The sequence below is a fragment of the Lagopus muta genome, chromosome 1 (genome assembly GCF_023343835.1).
Source record: "Lagopus muta isolate bLagMut1 chromosome 1, bLagMut1 primary, whole genome shotgun sequence".
NCBI lineage: Eukaryota > Metazoa > Chordata > Aves > Galliformes > Phasianidae > Lagopus > Lagopus muta.
This window is the reverse complement of record NC_064433.1, coordinates 117,820,658-117,844,242: the sequence shown is the minus strand read 5'-3', so window position 1 is coordinate 117,844,242 and position 23,585 is coordinate 117,820,658. Positions and strand designations below refer to the sequence as shown.

Here is a 23,585-nt window from a genome sequence, read left to right as displayed (position 1 = left end):
TTTCACTCTACAGAAGTAAATGGTGTTGGGGTCACCATTAAAACAAGCTGCATGTAATCCAAGCAATGAAATATGCCATATTTGAAGTATTTTGTATGAATAGAAAGAGTCTGCAAACAATGCAAGCAAGAACATTTATTTCCAGAAACCAGTCCTGTAAAGTCAGGCTCCATTAAGTATTACAAAGGCAGAAAGGAGGTTCACTACTAGAAGTATGCCTAAAGCTAATGCTACTGACAAGGTATAAATTGACTAGAAATACTGCCTACAAGGAGAAAATGAGGGTCCCTTTGTCATCAAAAAGTACCACTTTTGTTTTGATGAAAACACACATAAACTTTTTAAAATGTAATGTTAGTGTGGCATTATCCATGAATGAGAAAGAAGGATAAAACTCATTCTGTAGTAAAGCCACTTTGTTGCCAAGAGGTCAGTAGTTTAAACGGTCCTATATGCTTAGTAATAGAGTTGTCAAGAGATTTAACAAGTGAAGATAGTCCCATAAGTTAACCCTGCAAAACTGTAACCGTGTGGTCTCATAACTGGCAGGAGGAACCCTGGAGTAGGAGGGTTCACCACACTGCATTTTTGGAGGTGCAAGACACTTAAAATCAGTCTTAAGGAGTAAGCTTCCTGACAGTATTTCCTCCTGCCACCTTGGTTCCTGCTGCAACCCTACTGCATCTCCTCCCAATGTGCTTCTACAGGCTTGTTTCAACACCACTGCCACATGCTGCTGCAGAGAATGCTTCTGCAGATCATACAGGCACAAGGTGTTCTGACCCAATCATTCCCAGTTTCTTTATGATAAGAAAAGCTTTTCCCACTTAGGCCCAGGTTTTTTTAATGCAGCCAATGCTGGGCAAAATGCGGGAAGGCATTGCACTGATCTGCTGCTGCCCTCCAGCACGGCTGGGCCAGGGGAGGTCTGGCGACACTCAGCTGCCCACAGCACATCAACAATTGGGAACATCAGCCAGGAAAGCCCCAGGCTCCTCCTGTCAGCAGCTCTCAGTGACATGGCATAATGATGTCAGAGAGTGCTGAAATCTGTGCAAAAGATTTCTGAAAGAATGGAGTCAGGCAACTGCACAATTTTGTTACAATGAGCCTGTATAATATATTGGCCAGAGTTATGGCTTTGCTTGACATAGTCAAGCATGGCTATTACAAAGAGAATGCATCTTGTCTTTTCCTGAACTAGTTTTATTGCAAAATCTGTTATTCATCGTACATTTGGTCAGAAAATGAAATAATGCTTTTTCAGATTTGCTCTCAAACACTTCCTAAGCAAATAGTAAAAGTTAAAGGCTGGCAATTCAAGACTGTTTATTGTTGCATGGGGCTATGTTAATCTGAGTATGCGATGAAGAGAAACACAAAAGCATACGCTTTAAAAAAGGAATTGAGAAGGAAATATAATTCAGAAGTTTCATTTCAGCCTTCTTGGATGTCTTTTTGAATCAGTGTCTTCTGGCACAGTGTGGACTTGGCGAGACACCAATCTGAGCACAGTGGGACTCAGTATTGTAGACCATGACAGACACAGTTTCTGAAAACTGGGAAAAACAGAAAACAAAGTAAGGAAAAAGTGAGCATGCAGAACAGAGCAGCTTGCTGCTTGAATTCATCTGAGTGCAAACTCAATGCCGCCGTATTGCTGCTTCCATCAGAAGACAAAAGGAACCACGGTTTGTAATACCCCACAGGTGTGAACCAAGAACATTCTTTTTGTCTTACAACTGAAACCCGGCACAGTAACAATTCCAACAAAACACGGAAAGCACAGGAGCCACACCGCTCACTTATTTCTGGTACCCACCATATGCTTTAGGGCATAAAGGCAAACCCATTGTCAAATTAAGATGTTTCCACACCAGAAATTCTAAGGAGATCATCTGGTCATGGAGAAAAAAAATAGATGAAATATGTTGCATGTGAACTCTGCATATGGTAAGTATTCCAATCTGGTTAATTTTCTGATTTTCTTGTTTTCCATCACTGGCACGGTATTCGTTACATAAGCGTTGCAGTAAAAACCTCAAAGCAAACCTGTTAATCCTTAACAACAGCTACACATACCATTCTGTATTCATCAGAAGCTCTGTCAGTTCAAAATCAACCATCAGAGTAATGACGAAGAGCTTAAAAAAAAATAATAATAATAATAAAATGATTTTTTAAGATAGTGGCTGACAGGAGAATATAATAAAGTCTGAGGAATGGTTCAGATAATGTAAAGCAAGTAATAAAGAAGCATTAAGGAAAATTCAGGGGGACTATCAAATACAGTCATCCCAAGTGAAATTTATAGTTAGCTGTTGAATTAGTATTTTTAAAAATTCACAGCTGAAACAGTTTGTGTACTCTCGGGTTTACAAACTGATAGAGGAAGAAAGTAGTTTTACCACATTTCAGACAGACTCTAACTTATCCAAGGTAGAATAATCTGTAGCAGTTTAAAAATTAAGCATTGATCTCCTGGCTCAGCCTACTGCTCTAATCAGAAGACAGAATCATTCTTTGAAATTGTCAACTGAGACATTTTATTAGATGTCTGAGCTAGCAACAATGGGATCCAAACTCCACAATCAAATACATGTTATTTGGCAGCTTTCAGGTTGCAAGGCCATGTAAGCTTTCTGCTGTTGAAGGCAACAGGCTGCTTTAGGTTGAATATTTTTATGTTAATTCCAAAAGTCATTTTCCTGTGGTTAGTGGCAAATATTGCTTTATGGGATTCTGATGAAGTTTTGATATCAGACTAAAAAAAGACCTTCTACATTAATCTTTTACTGTCAATAGGTTTAGTATCGTGTAATGTACATTTTGGAAGATTAAGTACATTTCTGTTTCTCCAAACCTGGTCTATTCATTGTAACTCCGATTGTGAAACTATTTAGGTGAGATACAGATCATTCACTTTCGATCATATTGCTGACTCTATCTTTTGATTTAATTACATTGCATTTAAAAACCCATTTATAATTAGATGCTACCTGGCAACATCTTAGAGGACCTGCCTGTGAATAACCACAAAGTCCTTCCAACTTCTTTCTGTGTTGCCTTTCATAAACTCAAATGTGGTCTAGCAGCCAACAGACAGATCACAGCCTGCTGAGTGGATCAGTATTATCTTGCCGTATTGTTTTTCCCTTGGAAAAGTAATCTCTTTTTCCTAAGCATAAGCTGTTTCTTATAAAACAAATGAAGAAGCTTGTGCAAAACTTTCTGCTAAGGAGAAAAGTCATTGCTGTAGCCTCTCACACGGCAATGCTGACTTCATGTTAAGAGCAGCTCTGAGTAGAAGGAAATCAATCTGTGCAGAGCACTGTCAGGATGTGGAATGCCAGACAGGCATTCACCTGAACTGTTCAGAGTCAATGGAGAGAAACAAAGAACAATTTGATCTGTTTTAGGCATCTTCAGTAGGGTGAGATGAATTGCATCTTAAAAATGGCTCTGTTGAATGGTAAGGCCACTGAGACAACCAGGTCCAATATAGGTATCTGCACTGTAGACATCCGAAAATCTCTGCAATGATGAGCTAATTGACTGGGCTCACAGGAGAGCCCGATGCGGAACAGCCTTTCTACACCACCACTTCAGCCTTTTAGACTGGCAGCTTTATTTATTCTGGAGATCCTTTTAAGGAAGAGACCATCTTTTTACTTGGAATTAGCTTTGCACTTGCAACCAGAAATGTAAGAGGCAAGATGGTAAAGCTTCTGCTAACAACGGAAACTTCATCAAGTGAACATACAATCCCTCACAGAGCTACAACAGCGTGTGTGTGATGTAAGTGCAGTCAGTATGATTTATCAACATGTACTTGAGCATTTTGGATTTTTTTTGTTTTAAATGGAGTTACATATACTTCTGCCTAGAGTGTCAAATGGCCAAGTAACAGAACTAAATCTAGCCCTGCCTGTAGGACAGCAGGCAAAGACTAAAATTCTGTCTCCTTTAAAGTCAGCAGTAAATCTGTCTTTGGCCTTGATGGCAACAGCCTTTTTATTATTTACCAGGACTTCTCAGACTGTATGTTGAGGCATCATCACTCAGAAAAGAGAACATCTTTATAAGAAACAGTATTTCACAACACATATATAAAGTAAACTAAGTGTTACTGGTCTCTGCTGCAGGTGAAACATCTTTTCCACTGTCTGTTTTTTTACACTGGTTTTTTTCATGCATTCTACCACCTTTTTATGCTGTCAATGAACTAATGATTTCTATTTTCACCAATTTGTCATCCATTCTTCTCCATGCAGGACTTCCTTCCTTGTAAACATTTTGATCAGAAAGAATAGTATTTCCTTCATATTATGCAAAGCTTGGGTTACAAATTACCAACCTATGCATGTTTGCCCCTTATTTACATAGTTTTCAATGGAATAAAAGCTGTCAAAAAACTTGCTCTCTCTGACCTTTATTTTCCTTCTTTTTTTTTTTTTCTTCTTAGTTTTTTAAGATTTCATTGATCTGATTTCACTTTTACTTTATTTCAGCTGTAACTGTTAATCTAAATCAAAATAATGGAGGCTGCTGTCTACTGGATACTGTGTCAGTGATGAAAGATAGCAAATCTGCCTACTCAGAGGGTTCTTTGCTGTCCGGGGGCTAGTCTGTCACTGAAATCACCTGCATAACATGGGAAATGATAAAATCATAGATGGTAGACAAGATGTGACATGGCTGGGTTGGGAAAACAGCATTACTCGTTTTGTAATTATTAGGAAATACAAACTGGAACAGAAGAACAGAACAGAAAGAACTGTAGAAAAATTATTTATCATCGATAAAAACTTTGAGAGGGCTATCCTGAAGCTGCAGCCACAGAACCCTGAGCCACCCGTAGCACTGGTTATCTGAGCTCCTGTGGGCTTACCAGGGCTATGCTTTACACACAAGGAATACATATATATTTTCTGTTATGTTCTTTTTGCCTGTGGACCACAGGTCCTGTCCTGTAGCTGAGTATGCAAGTCACCAACTGGGAGAGGTTAAGATATTTTAACTAGCTGGTGCGGCTATTAAATGTTATGATTTATGTCATAAAGGAAGATTAGCACTGGCAAGCCCTCCTGATATCTGAAGAGCTGTGTCTGAACTATGTGACAGGCAGGAGAAAGAAAGTAGACAAGCCAAGAAAGCCCTTTTTTTGCTGTTCCAGATAATGATCAAATGATGTGGGATTGGGATCACTTGATGATGATGAGCAGACCATGGGATCAGATGATGACTGTGGACTCAGAGGGAGTGGTGGATATCATCTGATGGAAGTTATAAAAAGGTTTCTCTCAGAGGCTATTTTCAAATAACAGCACTGCTTACAGCATATAGTAGTTCTAAGAGATGATCAAGATGTTAAGGAAAAGCTTAGCCCCATTTTTCCTTGCCATGTGATGGGTTCAGGGACAAAATTGTGCTGGGATTCACAAATCAATGTTCATCTAATCTTTTTCTGCATTTGGTTTGGGGAGGGAGGAGATACTAGTTGGGATTTGAGGGAATTTTTTTCCATGGTCAAATATCTGTAGAAAAACACGGAAAGGAGCAGTGTCAGGACTTCACATTTTGGAAGTTAAGAAAAAAAACCACCAAAACCACAAAACCAGGATGTGTGGGTCAGAGGCAGGACCCTGGGCTAAGGTAGGACACATCAGCAAGGATATTGGTGAAGAGGTGAAGGTAAGGAATGGTCTCTCAGTGGTTTCCATGGGTGTTTCTTGGTGTTCTCAAAAGAATCTCTGAGTATGTCAGGCTTGAAACTCAACCAAAAGCAGTGTGTTCCAGAAGGAGGAGGTGTACAGGACAATCAAGATTTTTGGGCCATTGGGCATCAGGTCTCCCTTTCACAGTAAACAGGGGAACAATTTCTCTAGAAGACTGCTTACCTGTTTGGATCAAAGGAAATCCCATCATAAGGGTTCAAATACAGCACTCTGGCCTTTATCCAGGAGAGGGCTTTCAAAAAGCAGAGTGTAATAGCTGCTATAATTTATAGTAGCATTTACTTAAGCAATTATCTCTTATCTGAGTTTCCTAAAACTTCCTGAAATTGTTCTCCTGTTCTGTGAGGTGCCTTACATCCTGTGATATAATTTGACTCTCTAGGGTCCTTGTTTGCAGACCTAAAAAAAAAAAAAAAAATTAAATCTTCACTCATCCCTGTAATCAGTTTGAATCTGTTGCCTTGCTTAACTCAACACACTTGTTTTTCAAGTTAGATTTTTTTTTTTATGGTTTCCAATAAGATGTAGGCTCTGCAGTAGCTAGCATTTAATTTGAGACAGTTTCCTGCCTCTTTTTTCCTTTAAAGATTAGAGCAGTGCCCAAGGAAGTCTATGTATTTGATTGTGAGCATCCAAGAAAAGGGAGATAAATTTTGTTTTAGTAAACAGTAACATGCTCAGACACAGAAGCAGAAGTAGGAATTAAAGAAGTAAATTCATTAGACTACTACGTTCTAGTTTTCTTAGTCATCAATGTGTCTTTATATGATACGCTATTTTGCTAAGATGTGAACTTCATCATTGGTCAAAATTATAGTACCACATCCTTATCTCAGGTTATTTTCTTCTAAGTCAGAAGCTTACATTGCTCTTTTTTCCTTATTACACTTTTCTGAAAGAATATATCTGTCTAGATACTACCTTCCCTCTCCTACAAATATACTACAACCTCTATCAATTACAACCTCTATCGATTACAAGCAAATACTAAAGAAGTAGAGCTTTGGGGGTAGGGTTTTTGTTGGTTTGTTTCTCAGTGTGTTTTTGTCATTGTTAACATTCTAGGGTAAAAACTGACCCAATATGATACATAAACACTGAAGGTGATGAAACAATTTCCAGGTCTTTGCATCAAACTCTAAGCCTCTTTTGTTTCTAGCACCTGCTTTTCCCATTTTGTTACTATCTTCTAACAGTTACTTCAGCATAGGCTGTTACCATGTTGTGTTGTTTACTTAATTGTACTGTACAAATGCCTCTGTTTAGGAGAAATTATTAATTAATTATATAAAGAATCAGATGTGAAAGATTTTGTGTGTATGCACACCTGTTAAACACGCATGTTTGACTTGAAGGCTTCATTTAGCATTACAAGATGACCACCTTATTCAAAGGTAACAAAGCTGTGAGGTATACGGGTGGTCCAAAAAGAGTGCTAACGAATCTTCTGTGAACTATCTAAAATAACACAAGGATAAAGGTATTCCTGTAAGATATTTCTTTGCTGTCTGTGAGGAATATGTTGTTTTCAACTTTAATTCCTGAGGCGAATTTCAGGCTGTGGCACCAGTAGGTGAAATATTTACAGATCAGTTAACATAGATGGATGCAGTCAGAGAAGATGAACTGTGAGATTGTGATTAAAAATACTGTTATGTTTGGTATTTCAGCTGGCTATGGGTGTGTATGGAAAAACAGGGGATGCAGGCTAAAATGGGCCTCAAGTGCAAGTTGTTGCATACAATTAGAGGCCTTTATCCTGACTTTTACATAGAATCATAGAATCATAGAATGACCTGGGTTGAAAAGGACCACAATGATCATCCAGCTTCAACCCCCCTGCTATGTGCAGGGTCACCAACCACCAGACCAGGCTGCCCAGAGCCACATCCAGCCTGGCCTTGAATGCCTCCAGGGATGGGGCATCCACAACCTCCTTGGGCAACCTGTTCCACTGTGTCACCACCCTCTGTGAGATTGTTCCCTTCAGCCTGTGTATCTTATCTAATCTGTCAAATCTCCCCATAGAGAGTAGGGCCTCTGTCACTGCGTTTCAGAATAAAGCATTCCATAACTGGGCAAACACTGGTGCACAAATGTGCTTTTTGTTTTTTTTTTACCTGTTGCATCCACTTTAGCAATCTCTACTGGCTTCAAAATATGCATGTAATCCTATACTGAATAAACTCTTTTCATATAGCCTGTGCTAATCTTAACACTATGATGTCATCTGAAATCCACAGTATTGGTGAAACGTTTTAATATTCAAGCTCTTTTGATCATGCCTCATAAATCAATCCCTCAATCTCTTTAATTATTTTAATTGCTCTTCTTTAAATTTCCCTTGCGTGTAATTTTCTAATAGGAAGATTCCCCAAAATATCCCAGGCATGACCTAGTTAAGTAGTAGGCAAAGGGTAGTCATGCCAAAGGAACGGAAGAGAAAAATCTGTTAGTTTCTCCCTCGGTGATGGGATCCATCACTTGAAGGCATCTGTGGGCTTTCTGATGTTTCTGCTCTGTAAGACTACATATAATTTACTGTCTGCTTTCACTCCTACAGGTCAATACTGCAGATTTCTTCCTCTTGTTGGATACTTTCCTGCGGCTATATCAACATTTCCACTGTGAACCTTTTATTTTCCCACCCATATTCCTTTTTTGAATTTGTTCACGCTGTTTTGCCAGCTTTCCCATCTCCACCTAACTTAATGAGCAGCTGTGAAAACCATTTATATCTAATTATTGTCCTTTACATTGAAATCTAAGAAAGATTTGATATTGTTCTCAGAAATAATTAATTTAGCCTTTCCAGCTCTTCAGATGAAGTCCAGTGATGATCCATAAAATTCCCAAGCATATAAAAAAGAATAGGGTAAGATGATTGTTCTGTTTCTTTCTTTCCATAGCAAGTTTAATTAAAAAGATAATGCTCCACCCATCTTCCAGTACTAGTCTAGAATGGTCGGCCTTAAGTAGCAAAATTAATTCCAGGAAAAGATCTGCTCTACTTTTTCCCCTGTAAATTGGTGAAGTTGTTCATGTGTATATAAGGGCATAATTGAGCTAGGCTCCTGGCACGTATGAACAAATACTTGAAGGTATATTTAGGTGACAACATCACCATTACTTTCTTCTGACTATTCCTCAATGGAAAGATAATGTAATTGCTTCAGCTAAACAAAAGGCATTAGTTATTTCCTTGTTGCACTGAAGTCTAAGACAGTAAGCTCCTGTATGTAATAACTGAAATGACTGCTACTGTTGCAAAGGTGAGAGACATCAGAGATCATAAAATACGGGAATTTTCCTGGCTGTCCTGTGGCAGCTTTATACCTGAAAAATAAATAAATAAATAAATAAATAAATAAATAAAAAACAAAGTAGAGAGACCAGAGATAGTGGTGGCAAGGAAGAAATGAATTTTCATTTATTTATTTATTTATTTGGTTATTTGGTTATTTATTTATTTTCTCTCTGAGGGCACAGCACTAAGAAAAAGCAAAACTCTTGGTGAAACAGCAATGTGCACACCCAATTCCTTGCATTTGGGGAATCAGGACTGGTGAAGTCCCCTGTATAACATGCAGGACTGGATCAAATACGTTTAACAGGAATTTGCACAACCCCATACTTTGGCTAACTAGTTTTTCTTAACAGGTCTCTCATGGATTGGCAGAGTCAAATCAACACCAGCTGACAAAAATGAAATTGCTGCAAACCTGCAGACATCTCTGGCTTTTTTGATACATGTCTCCAGGGAACATTTTTGCTTTACTCCAGATCTGTGGAATTGCAGAGCTTAAAACGCAGGCAATGAAAGCTTGCAACAAAAAAAAATGTTACCACAACTTATAGAAATAATGACTGTGATACATTAGCTTATGTAAAAGTGATTTCTTGTAAATCCTTTTTATTTCTTGTAAAACTTTTTATTCTTTAAGCTGCAGAATGCCAGGAAATCACTGATACTATTGTACTGTTCACATTTAGATCTCGTTTTTGCAGATTTCTGCAAGAAAGGAATCCAAAGCTGTAACATTCGCAGTGCCTGACAACATTAATCATTGATCCTATTACTAACTGCTTCTGGGTGGGACGTTGCTGGGTTTGTAATTACATATGGCACCTATCATTTGTGGTTTCCGCAAGCAATTCTAGTTATCCTTCGTTAAAGACTTTAAATAAAAGGTCTGTGAGATTCTCCAGCGCTAGCGAAGCTATGGGAAGGTAGCAACCTCTCTGTTCGGTGAGGGCAAGGGTGAGGATCAGATCGGCGGCCCCAACGCTGGGGCTGCCCTTGCTGCTGGAGGCTGCTCCGTGGCCCCGGCGCTAGGAGACCGTCCAGGAATTTCGTTACGGGGGACTGAATCTTAAAAGAAACGGGTTGTTTTTCTTTATTTTAGCCGCACGGTGCGGGCGGGAGCCGCCTGAGGGAGCACCCTCCGCCGCCATCTCCCGCCTTTTTCTTCTCCTCACCCCCCCCCCAGCTCCCCAGCGGCGGCCGCCATCTCGCCGCCCCCACGCCACCCTCCCTCTCGACCAACCCCCCGCCCCGTCCCTGAGCCGAGGGGTCGCCAACCGCCGCTCCGCCATCGCGGCCCCGCCCCGCCGCCATTACAGCCCCGCCCGGCCCGGCTCGCTCCCACCCCCGCGGCGCCGCCGCAGCCCCGCGCACATATAGGCTGCCCGCCGCACTCTGCGCGCCGCCGCCGCCTTCTCCAGGCATGGCACAGGGCTCTACCTCACTATGGCAGCAGCGCGGCACAGCACCCTGGACTTCATGCTCGGCACCACAGGTAACGGCGCGGCGGGGCCTCTCCCCGAGCTTCAGCCTTTACCCCCGCCCTTCACCCCTGGGGGTCGGGTCCCCTCCTTGGCGCTCGGCCCCGTGCAAGCACTCTGAGGCCTTATCTCGCAGCGGGCTCAGCGCGGCCTCCTCCTGCCCCAGCAGGCCTGCGGTAGGGCCGTGTGCGGTGCAGGTGCCCTCGGGCCGCCTGCTCGCTGCGCGTAGGGCCCGCTGGAGGGAGGCGGAGGTGGCGAGGTGAAGCGGGCCCCTCTGGAGCCGCTGCGAAGCCGTAGGGTGAAGGAATTGATAATAAAACGCGGCTTGAGGTGAGCTCTCGGGTTTTACGAAGCCCTGCTCCGGAGCTATCTGTAGAGGGCACGTTCGAGCCGACAAACGGAGGGGAGCCACCACGTTTCTCTATGGTCAAAATGGGTAAAATGTGGGGGAGAGCTGAGATGGGTGACCGAGCACCGGGTGCCGAGCCGGGCCTGCCGCACTGCGCGTGGCCCTTCCTCGTAACTCCCGCAGGGAGGCGGGAACGAGGGCAGTTATCCGCATCTACACGAGGGATGTATCAGTATCTTGGGGGAGGAGGGAGATTTCCTCTCATCCCAAGGGCTTTGTTGCATGCTGTGCCCTTGGTGGCTTTGCAGCATTTGTGCTTCGGTGAGATACTAAGAGCCAAGAGCAGGGAAGGGATGAGATTCTAATGGCGTTATTGTCGGAGCAGTTTGTTTTAGAATGCTCTGATGTATTTCGTGGCAGAAGTCTTTCAGTCTGTTTCATAGTGAGGTTTTTATAGTGTGGTTTCAGCACTGATAGTGACCTGACACCGAAAAAGATACAGTATATAGTCCTGCTGTTGTCCTTGCATCTTGCCCTTGCTTGATTTTGACAAAACCAAGGAACTAAGTAGCTCTAAAACCTGCTTTTGTGGACCCTCCTGCTCCCTTTTTCTCCTGCCCTTGACTCAGTGACCTCTTTGCCTTTATGGTTTCCTGAGCTTCAATGCATAGTATCAGTACTGGCATCTGCATAACAGTCAGGAGAGGTGGGGGGAGGAGCAGGACTAGGTGTGTGGAAAATAAGCTAGAGGTAAATTTCCCTGCTCTGTGGTATGGAAGCTGCAATATTAATTAAAACCACTATCGCAGTGTCTTCTTAAACTTATCTGAAAACAGACAATGCTTTCTCCTTCATTTCCATTTATCTTTGAAGACAATATTTGCATCTCTCTCCAGTTAAGATGGATCATAGAAACAACCAAAGTTGTAAAAGACCCATAAGATCATCAAGTCCAACCATCCACCTATCATCAATAGTTCTCACTCAACCATATTCCTCTCCACAGCATCCAAATGTTCCTAAATGTACCTGAATGGGAGTGGAGGACGGACCAACTGCAGAAGAACTGCTGTATGGTCCAAAGGAGGGGAGAATCTTTTTTTCCCCTCTCTTGTGCTTGTTTAAGCATGGTAGACACCTTGAGTGAGAAGTGAAGAACTTCACCCATAACTGCTCTGAAGCTAATTGTCCTGTGCTCATATGACATTTTCCTCTCATCTATTGCTTGTGGCCCAGAGCATAAAAAATTGTCCATAAAGAAAAAGTGATGAAGGTAAACTTGGTGGTGTTGAAGGTGTTAAACTTTATAGTCAAATCCTACGATTTGGCTACGATCACCAACTGATTACTTTTTTCTGTGTAAGTTACATGGACAATAAAACTTGGAAGTGTTCTGTTATTATTTAGAAAATCCACTCTTTTTTTTTTTTTCTTGCTCCTCTGAGGCTTATATGTTATCATTACATTTCAGCTGAATTATCTCAGCAGAGTCTGACCTTCTTGGTAAGCGCACGCTCTTTACACCTCAAAATGTTACCTGTCCTCAGTTTGACAGATTACTTTTAGTGGATCTTACAGCTTTTGATTTTATAGCTTGCAGAAACACAAAGATTTTGGGCTATGAGAGTAAGTATTCTTCAATAGTAAGTTTGTATTATATTATAATGAATCTTGCAGTGAGTGTATGTGGTCATGGTGTCTATTTCTTCAGTGTGTGTTGGAGTTGTTATATATGATGATTGAAGCCATTTGAATATGCTTTTCAGCGTAACTTGTTTTAATCCTGTCTTCTGAGGGCCCTGAGGGAATAAAGGAGGGAGTGAAAGGTTGGATGTCAATGAGAGGATCTGCAGTATGTGGCTGTGTATGGATTTCGTGTAGGATTTTGATATGTGAATGCTTACACAGCCATGCCAAGAAGGACCTGGTGGTCCTGCTGGACACGAACTAGCAATGTGCCCTTGCACCCAGAAACCAGCAGTATCCTGGGCTGCATCAAAGGAAGTGTGGCCAGCAGGGTGAGGGAGGTAATCCTGCCTCTTAACTCTCTGCTGATGCCTCAGCTGGAGGAATGTTTCCAAATGGGGAATCCTCAGTACAGGAGAGACATGGACCAGCGTCCTCATCTAGCTGTAGTGTCCCTGTTCACTTACTCTGTTAGTAGCTGCAAAATGGTATAGGTTCTGATGGTGATCTCTGCTGGCTTTTTTTTTTGTTGTTGTTGTATGCTAAAAACCCTTTACAAAATCTTCCTCAGGTGGCTTAGTGTCTCTCCAGGTATTGGGCAGTAGCTCATACTGAACGTATGCTTTTGTTCTGAGGAATGAATGCTGTATCTTGAGTGAATAATTTGTGTAGTAGGCACTTTTTTTTTTTAAGTGTAAGATTGATAGTTGTTGGGGATATTGAGTGATACCAGAATGAAAACATGGTGGTAGGGAAGTTTAAAAAGGAGAACGTGGTATTTCTCTTGTTGGTTTCAGATGGGAGTGGGGGAAGTGCAGGAGAAGAAAGAGCACTGCCTTGGGAATGGGGTTGCTTGGGTCACATGAACTTAAGCATGCCAATTTCCTGTAAAGTTGAAAGAAAACTACAAATGTCTGTTAATGTAGTACAGAACTAGTAAAAGAGTCAGAAGAAAAGGGCCTCTTTTATTCTGTCTTAATAAAAATATTTCTAATAATGAATCTTCATGAGATTTTAATAGGCTGTTTGATAGAAGCAGGTCTGAACTTTTGAGTAAGGCAACCTGGCTTTGAGGTGGTCTCCTCAAGAGGTGTTTGAAGTAGCAACTGTAGAGCAGAAGTATCTTGCCTACCTGTGGCTCCTTGAGCTGATAAGTGGATGACTTCTGCAGGCAGGCAGTGTGGTGTTCCTAACTGTAAAATATAATTGAGTAGTGTTTTAATGAAACCCTTGTTTGTGAAAAAGGAGTGGTTCGTTTTCCTTTTATAATTAGGGTGGTGGAGGCCTTAGTCATGCTTCTGACTTTTGGGCTGTTAGCATTCCTATCCCATTGATGGGTTAGTTCATCAGAAGCAAGGAATTTCAGATTTGAGACTCCATTCAGACTTGTTCTTGGCTATCCCTTCAGAAAGTTGCTTTGAAAAGGTAAAAGCTCATTGGGAAAATAACTTGAAATGTGTTACTGTTTAGGGTTGTTGGGGGAACTGCACAGTCTGCAGCTGCACAGATGTGCTGGTAAAATTCAGTGCGGGACATAGGTGTGTGCTGGTGTGAGGGGGAAAGCAGAGATTATTTGAGCTCATGCATTTAATGAAAAAAGTTCTTATAAAACTGTTGCATGAATTCACTCTGGGAATTCCAGGGCTGTAGTGCAGGTAAGGCAGAACTTGGGTTTCTAAGGAAAAGGGGAAGTGAATGTGTGTGCATGTGGAGGAAAACAGAACAAGTGTTTTCATGGAGATGGAAAGAGGAGAGTATGAGCTCTTGTAGGCTGAGCTTCCTTTTTCAGGCTCTCTGGCAGTGGCTTTTTTCCTGTCCACGGGGTCTGCAGCTCAATTCTGTAATTGCATGTGGGGGGAAAAATGTGAGAAATCTGTCAGCAATAGGAAGGCACATAAAAATAACAGCTGCAGCATTTCATGTCTGAAATGTTAATAGATGTGGCCAATATACTGAAAAGTAAGTTCTTTGCTTATCTTTTCTTTTTCCACGTACCTTAACTGGTGCTGTGTGTATTGGATTTGACTTATGAAATTTCTCTGTATTCTTTGATCTATGTTTTGCTGGGGAATTGTACCGCATGCAGATAAAGCACAAACAAAAAGAGGAGTTGTGTATGTGTTTTAGTTCTGAGGGATTTTTTTAAACAGGATGTGGTGAGGGCACTAACTGCTTTACAAGTTACATGAAATAAGTGAACTTGTCCTGGCTGAAGCATCCCTTAAAATGTAAGAAGGTGCTGTTAACTACTGGCTGTGCTACAACATACGGACTTGTGGTGTGCTTCTTAACAATTAAGAAATGCTTTCAGGTGATGCTTCAGTATACGCTTAGGGGTATAAAGATTTAAAATGTCCTCACAATGTATTTACAGCTGGGATATAGAATCATAGAATCACTGAAGACTGACTTGAATTTATTAAAAAAAGAAAGTGTATTTTGGGGAAGCAAGACCCCCTTTCCCCCCCCCCCGCCAACCCCACTTCAAAAAGGAGTAGCAAGCTCCTCTGCCTGTGCTGAATTGTGTGGTGTCCGCTATGGGAAGATACCTTGATACAGCTGCTGGTTGATTGCCTGCTGAACCCAACAATTCCAGTGCTAATTCATGGCTGATCCCACAAAGATGTACTGAAATAGAAGAAAGCAGGAAGAGATGGTAGCTTGGAAACTCTTGCAGAGTTGTTGTTGTTTTTTTTTTTCCACGGTGCTTCAGAGCCTTGTGTATGAAGACGGAAGGGTTAAACTAATGCTAAATGTTTGCTTACAGTTTCTAAGCTTATATGTGAAAATCTCATCAGCGAATCTTTTGTGAGTGCTTGGCTATATATAGTTACTTTAATATCATTTCTAATGTTGATGTTGTTTGATATACTAGGGATGCTAGGGCTCTGTTTCATTAATGAGGCAGGTGCCTGCTTCTATGATCCGGGACTGGCTGCAGTTAGCTAGAAGGAAATGTTTGAGCATACTGTGGGGGAAGCAGCATCTCTTGGCTCTGTAGCTCATCTTGACCAGTTCTGGCAAGAACAGGGTTGTCTGAAGTGCCAAAACATTTGACTGCTGTGATAACATGCAAGTGATGCGCTTATCTCTTTACTTTGTTGGTTTATGTTATGTTATCAGAACTTGCTGACTCCTAGCTGATGGTGCATGTGTGAATGAAGATCACACAGATCAAGGTTAAACAAGACCCGAGTAAATGCCTTCTGGGGCTTGCAACTACATTATTGACCTTGGTTAAAGGTGTATTTGCAGCCAGCTTACAGCTCCAGGTCAGGAATGAGCCCATGTGTGTTGTGCTGCTCCAAGCAGTGCCCCGCAGGCCTGCAGCCTCTTGTTCTTACAGGCTGGAGCCAGGGACGGGCCTGCCCTGCCTAGCAGTGTGAGGCTGCCCTATCAGGAGGCCTTTTCATAAGAATGGAAGCTTCCTATTTTTAGCAGCATGGTTGCTGTAAACCCATTCCCTGCTTTTGTTGGTTTCCAGTGCTGAAGAGTAAAACGCTCTCTGAGAGTAATTCTGAAAATAGTTATCTGAATCTCCCACGTGATGTAAAGAATTTAATGGCTGCTTGTTGGGGCATGAAGCATCTCTCCCATGTGAAGGTGAAAGATACAGCATGAAAGATGTTCTCCTGAGGGCTTGGTTTGAGGCCATGGAACAAATTCACACAGGAAATGAGGGCTGCTTTTGACATGAATATTTCTATTTGAGGTAAACTTCTGTGCCTTTTAAATAACAAATGCATTATGCATAGCAGCCATGCGGTGAAGTTTTTTTCCCTTCTTGTAATTCTCGTTCTTGGAATAGGAAAATACTTAGGACAAGTAGTTATTGTCACCTTGCTTCATGTATTTCTGGAAAATGGTCAGGTTCCAGGTGTTTGATAATAAGCTGGAGAGATTGAGCGTGTAGAATTCCCATTATGAAGTACACTTCCTTTTTTTTTTTTTAATTTTTTTAGATGAAAGGGCTACAGATGTTTCAACAAGTGATAATATTGTTTAAAATGCAAACAGACTTTGTATACCAGTTGATGGACTTGAGTTTACATGATACTGGAAGAGACAAATGTAGCTAGTGGAGCCTGTTGAAACCACCCATGTGGATATTAAGGTTTGAGCTTTGTGTCAGATGAAGGAAGTCTTAGAGCATGTATATACTGAAGTATGGCACCTCTGTGCTCAGACTTAAGGATTGAAAAATGGTTTGCAAATGCCCCAGGACCAGATCTATTGGGATACAGAGTTACAGGAAGTTTAACGAAAAACAGCCTTCTCATGCAGAATTCAATTTGACCAAGAAGCAAGTCTAGGAAGAGTCTAGGCTCTGAGGCTAAACAGTCTATTTCGTGTCTGATGCATAATTGTTTCTTCTATTGAACAACAGTGAATTTCTACAAAATGGAAAAAACATAATCTTCCAAAATGAAGTAATGAGAGGGAAGATAAGATTTTATTTCATAAGCTTTTTTGCTAGTTTAATAATTAAAAGAGCAGTGTGACTTTCCTAATGTCAGATACTGCTTTTAAGGCCTGTAAACATTTCTTCCATGGCTACCACAGAGCAGCAGGGCTTCTGATGAACTGTTGCTTAGCATTCCAGAAAATCTGCAATTAAGAAGTTGTTTACCGTCACTTAGCTGTAATTAGATTCCGGGTTTAGCAAAACAACTTTTGAAGTCTATAATTTGAGAAAATACAGGAAGAAATTATCAATATCAAAGTGAATTGGAAAGAGAGTTTGGTAACATTATTTAAATCTGCATGTTATCTCTGTGTGTCTGTGAAAGATGTAGTGACCTAGCAGTTCTTTCCTACTTTTGCCTGTTTCTGTAGGAGCAGTGCTGAAGTAATTTTTGGTTCAGGGTTGTCTGGGCTATGGGAATTTGGTGTCTTAAGATTTACTTTCTTTCTAGTGGACTGCTCTTACAGGCCTCATGTTGCTTAGCTGAAAAACGGTAGTCAGTAGCTAGTTGAAAACTCCCCTCAAAATGTACCCAGCAATGAAGGCCACTGGCAGCTTTGCTGATATATAACAAGGGGAAAGCCATCTGTGTGTTTTCTTGTGCATTCTCTTTAAACTTCCTTAGTGCATTGTAGTTAGGTATCATCAGCGGTGAGTTATTAGACATTGGTGAATCTGCAAGTGGGAATCCCAAGCTGGTGTAGTGAATAAGCCAGGAAGGGTTTGTTTGCAATGCCTGACTTGCTGAGTAACTCCTTTCTGTCATCGGAGATGATAATCAAATGCTTATGCAAAGATGATCAAGGGAGGTTCTGGAAAGTGCTTATTCTTTGTCTTCCTTCTTTCCCCCTCAGGTTGTTTCAGATTCAGACATGCTACAAATATTTTAACCTTGACTTTGCTGGCTCTGCTGTACTCAGCCATTGTTACAGCAAAGCGTTACTTTTACCTTCTGTTTTATTTACGATGACCATAATAAATAAGTTCTGCTGTAGACCAGTGTCTGCTGTGCTTGAGTGCTTTTCTTTTTGCATGGGTGTGCATTTTCTGGGATGCTTTTGTGGAGGATGATTACCTTCTCCTGGAGAGGAAGATGTGTGTACATGGTGTTACTTTCAACTTTATCAGATTTACATCATGTAAGCGAGTGGGTAGAGATAGGTGGCAAGGCTCAAGTTTAACAAGGCTCAATTGCTTCATATAAGTGATATGTTTTAAGCCTTTTTTCAGTGGTTCTCCATGGTTTAGTAAGACAGCCTCTACTTGAGTGTGTGGCTGTACTTGTAGCAATCCCTGACTGAGATATCAACCAGCTGAGGATGCAGCTAGGAGTTATTCTTCCTTACCACTGAGTGCCTCTAAAAAGCAGAATGCCTTCAGTGAGGCTCTGATCTTCTGAATGTCACAGTTATGTCACTTGGGGAAGTACTCCTGAGGGTTGACTCAGTAGGAATTAATATGCAGCCCAGTTAAAATAAATAAATAAAGTGCTCATGTCTACAGCTAATTTTAAATTAGTCATCAAGTGTGAGCCAGCTCTAAGTTGATAGCAGGTATTTTATTTTGGTTATTTCAGTATGCATCTTGCAGCAACTGACTCTTTGTGCTTGAAGAGATTTGCCTGTACAGCTAGTAACCTCATGTATCCAGGTGCTTGCTTATTCAAACACAAAAATGAATTCAGTTAGCATACTGGTTTAGTGACTAGCTTTGCATTAAAGTGTTCTGTCATTGCTGTGATCAGATTATTACAGAAGAACTGGTAGTATGTATGTAGAACTCTTCCCTCGTCTCCCTCTCGTGTCACTATGGCACTCGCAAGAGCTTCTAATGGAGTTCTGACCTTTGACTGTCTCAGATTTGTTTATAGCTAGGTAGGTCACTGGCAAGTAGTTTTGTACAAACAGTTGCTCCATAAGCAGCTGCTGACAGAAGAATGTAAGGATACATTAAATCTAACTTTGTTACAAGCTAAAAGGTTGCATAGACTTACTTGAATAGCATTAAGATGCTATAATGTGGATGTGAGAGTTCTCTGGAATTACTGCTACGCTTCAGTGTAATTGAATTAAGTTATTCCACATCCGAGAGCTTTGGATTCATTTGAGATTCTTATATTCAGTTCTCAGGTAACTAGCTGGACTGGCTGTGCCACAGAGGGGTGCATGCACAACTGTGGATTTGGTTTTTGGGGGAAGAGTCAGACATCAAGTGACATACAGTCTTGCCCCGAGGGTTTGTGGTTACATCACTAGTTAGGTACTAATTCACCCTTCCTGCTTGCTCCTTTTTGCATTAATATTACCTCTTAAAATATGTCTCTGGAGCATGAGATGACACTGCTAATGTAATGGAACAGGCAAGAATATAGAAATGAGAAAAAATATGAGAATATGAGAAAAAATATGAGAAATGAGTGCTCTGTTTGGCACTGCAGTCCTAGGTTGGCATTCCTCAACAGGAGGAGAACATCTAGAGTTGAGCCCCTAATCAATAGGATGCTTTAGGGAAAAGGTGTTAAGTGACTGTGGATTGTATGTGGCAAAGGAAGAGAGAGCTTGCTTTTAACTTGTACAGAAATCTAGCAATAGGAGAGTTGAGTATTGCAGGAGGAATATGTTCAGCTAAGAGGGAGAAAAATGCGATCCAGGAAAAAATCAACAAATGGCATTGAAAGCTTCTGGTATCTCACAGAGAGATTTAGAATCTCATGGAAGTGTTTTGCATGTATTTCTCTTGGCAATCTGAACTGATGGAATGATATCTTGTGAGGAAGGGTAAGGGACGAATTTTGCTAGGAGCCTTCAGTACTTTAAGAGCTCCTCTTTATTTCTGGTAGACTTCATGAACAATTCCCAAAGGGACACTTGGATGCACTTGATTTATATCAACTGTGGTCCTTACGTAGAGGTACTGGCAAGTTCATGCATTGCTTTATAGCACAGTATAGCTTGACTTGCCTGTAGTCACTATTTATAGCATGAAGCACTCGGGGTTGTGTTGTGGGGCACAGGATCCATGAAAATTCGCTAGGAAAAAGCCACCTTCTATTCTTAACCTACTGTAGTGCAGAATAATGAAATCAAACAAGTGCATAGAGAAAGCTGAAACTGATCTTTCTTTTGTAGAAGTGTGAATAGCAGGTGACTGCTTACCTCTAATTGCTTTTTTAAAACCTCATCCAGTGCTGTGCATGACTTTGACTTCTGTGTATAAATTCTCGTGGTGTGGTTGATTCCCACAGGTGCAAATTAATTGAAGAGGGTGATTGTAATCTAGCTTTCTGCTACCTGGTGTGCTCTGCTCTCACAAAGCTGGCAAATGTGAAACAAAGGATTTTTCCTGTGAAGGTGTTCCTGACAGGGGACTCCCAGACATGCTTGTTGGTAAAGCAGGTTGCTTTTCATTTGTATCTGTTAAAGTGTTTTTAATCTCAAGAATGAGGACATAAAGGAATACTTTAGGCAACTGCTGTTAATTTGAGCTCTAGCTAAAGCTTTCACTGGATAGTGTGTTTCATTAGTGTGAAACATTTAAAGAAAAAATACCCTACCAAAGGATGGTGACTAATAACTAGCTGTCTGCAAGTAACATACTGCTCTGTATTCTCATGCTGAGGGTGGAGGAGCCCTGGTAGTGTGAGGCTGAGATGAGAAATAAGGGAAGGGTTGTCACTGGCAAGTTTTATTTCTGTGTTTTGGTCTAAAGCAAATCCATGGCCTTTTGAAATACAAGCACTGGAACCTAAAGTTCCTTGTGAGTTCTGGATTTTAAAACCTGAGTATTTTGTTTGCTGTAGTTACCCTTTAATTCTTTGAGTTCTGTACTCAACTTCGAGTGAAGGAACATAACTGAGGTACAATTGGCATTGAAAAAATGCCTTGGATCCTGTATGGGAATGAGAAGAACTTCTAAACCTGGTGCCTGGGCTTCCAATGAGCGGTGGTGGCCTTGCTCCTCTGTGGTGCACTTGGCTGGTCTGCTGCTGCTGTCCTCTTCAGCTGATGTTGGGACCTGACCAGGCTAAAAGCTGCATGCTTCTCTCAGTGCTGTATTCGTCATTCTCCTACCTTGCTTCTGTTCATTTGCTTGGCCAGTGAAATTTTTTATAGAGCTGGAATTTTCAGGTAGGGCGCCCACATGTGGACTTCAGGCTTGCACAGTGCGATGATGTAATATATCAAATGATGAGTTTGCATGGCTCTGAACAGTAGCAAGGTGCCAACCATTGAGGCTGCTGTCTTATGTAGAACATGCAGGATATGCTAATAGTATGCTAACTCTCAATGCATTCTTAATTAAGGCATTGCATTTCATTTCATTTGATTTCTTTTCACCTCTCTGTTAAGAGTTTAGCTACCAAGGGAAAAATACAGAAGCATGTGAGAGTGCTTTAACATGATTTATTGTTTCACTGATGTTATGTTCTTGTTCCCTACAGGAAAGGGTTCAAAATCAGGATTATGAGGTGAATATTCTTAAACAAGATATAAATCTGTTCCCATAACTTGCGAAGACTTTAAGTCCTCTGGTATGAGGAGATCTTAAAACATAATTTTTTTTTTTTTTTAACTAGTCTTGTCCTATAGCAGATCACAGAGATTGGTGTTAGAGTATCTGGTTGAAACTGGCTGGCATTACACATGAGGGACAGCCTGGATGCTTACAGTTTGTGGGGCCTTTGAGCTGTCCTCATGTTTGCAGATGACTGTTAATTCCTGTCTGATAAAGCTCCAGAGGAATGTCTGTGATTGTTCCAACATCTCTTGAAGTGTGTTGTGTTTCCAAAACCATCTGGCTTTAACCGATTGGTCACTAACTCTTTAGAGAACTATGCATCTCCCAGATCTTCTATGCAGTATTCTTGTTTCTGTTCTGTGGAGTTGAAATACTGGGTCTTTTCATTCCTTCTGGCAAATATCAACTATTTAAAACAGTATTTCATACTTGGTAACCTGAATTTGCCTCCTTTGTTGCTGAGTAGTACGCACATTTGCAAAAAAGGCAACCTACTTGTAATCGGCATTGAGATGTTAATTTAGTCTCTTCCTAGTGGTTTTATCACCATTGTCCTTTTTTCATTTAACACTTGTTAGAGCATATCTCAGTTTGGAGTGAGGTGGTGGCAAGTGGGAGAGAGATCTTGAGATTCCTGAAGCTTTGTGATGCCTTCAAACAACCGCTGATGCCTTAAAAGGAGTCTCCCAACTTTGGTGGATTAATTAATTAGCCCTCCGAGGCAAACCTTGTGTGGTACAACCGAAAGGAGACCTGATGAAAGAGCATGTTATTTTAACTTCATGAAGTTAATCGCATAATAGGAAGAAGTTATGCCTGGCTGCTTAGCAAAGAAATCTGCTGTAGAATGATGAGCAGCTTGTGAGGGATTAGAATCTTCATAGAGCAGAAAAATGTGATGACTTATTTTGTGGTCTCTGCCAAAGCATGTCCAACAGGAATCCTTGGGGTTGCTGAAAGATGAATGGGGTTTGAACACAAGTTCTTCCAGAGGATCTCTTTTTCAGCGTATTAAGTGTCTTGCAGGAGTTGCAGAAGTGAAGTGGTGTAGGAGTCAGTTACATACTAGTTCTATGTGAGGTTTCGTGCTAATTTGCTGACCTGGAAGGGTACGGCATGATATTGAAGTTACTGTCTGTGTCATACCGGAACAGCATTAAAGAACATGGATTTTGTAAATGATAAAGGAGTACAGAAAGCAAAACAAATGGTGAACAAGGAGAGAAAAAAAAAAAAAAAGAGATCAAGGGGAGAGAAACATCTCTCTCCTTCCCAATGCAAAGCTGCAAAAACTAGGATCAATTTAGGAACTCTAATTATGATTGTTTCTTTTGTGGTTATGTTCTAAAATATGTTGGCTTGACTGTCTCATCTATTATTGCTGGAACCACAGTTATTTAACAGACACTTTGCTTGTTGTGTTCTCGTGATTTTTACCTGACTGATGCTGAATATTAAGTACAAAAATGTAATGGTACAAATCATGTGCATTTCACAGTACGGTAGGGAAGAAAAAGCTTCATAATGATAGCAGACCCTGTAGATGCTCCCTCAGTGAGGATACAAATCATCAGTGGGTCTGCTTACTGACTGACAGAGGGTTACAGTTGTGCTAGCAGTTAAATTATTCATTGCTCTCTAATGATACTTGTTTTCTGTTAATTAGAATTAACGATTAATGGGGAGTTAATGTGTGAGACATTAAAGACGAGGTAAATATCTCAAAATATAAATTAAAGGTCAGACAATATGAGCAGTAAGAAGCAGGGCCTTTTTGCTTCTCATAAGTGTTCTTGGCAAGGTATTGGGAATTGGCTTGCTCTAAACTTAATGCAGATGGAAAATTAAAGGTGCTTTTGCCTCTGTTTCTGTCTGTCTGATGAAAAATGGAATTAACAGTGTAGTCTTCATGGATAACAGATGCATAGGTTGCAGTAATCTGATTTCAATTTGTCTTGTTGTTTGCTTATGCTAGATGAGACAAACTTTGTGCAATTTATTTGGTATAGTTCTCTTCATTTGCTCAAAACATGCATGCATCAGG

At 40.9% G+C, this 23,585-nt stretch overlaps 1 protein-coding gene across 1 annotated transcript in view; it reads left to right on the top strand.

The window, feature by feature from the left end:
- The first annotated feature begins 10,360 nt into the window (after positions 1–10,360).
- SMS (spermine synthase) overlaps positions 10,361–23,585 on the top strand; it is a 47,623-nt gene continuing 34,398 nt past the window's right edge. Inside the window, exon 1 of the mRNA XM_048955309.1 lies at positions 10,361–10,537. Within this exon, the coding sequence (XP_048811266.1) occupies positions 10,489–10,537 (49 nt within the window). The 5' untranslated portion in view covers positions 10,361–10,488. The remainder of the gene's footprint in view (positions 10,538–23,585) is intronic.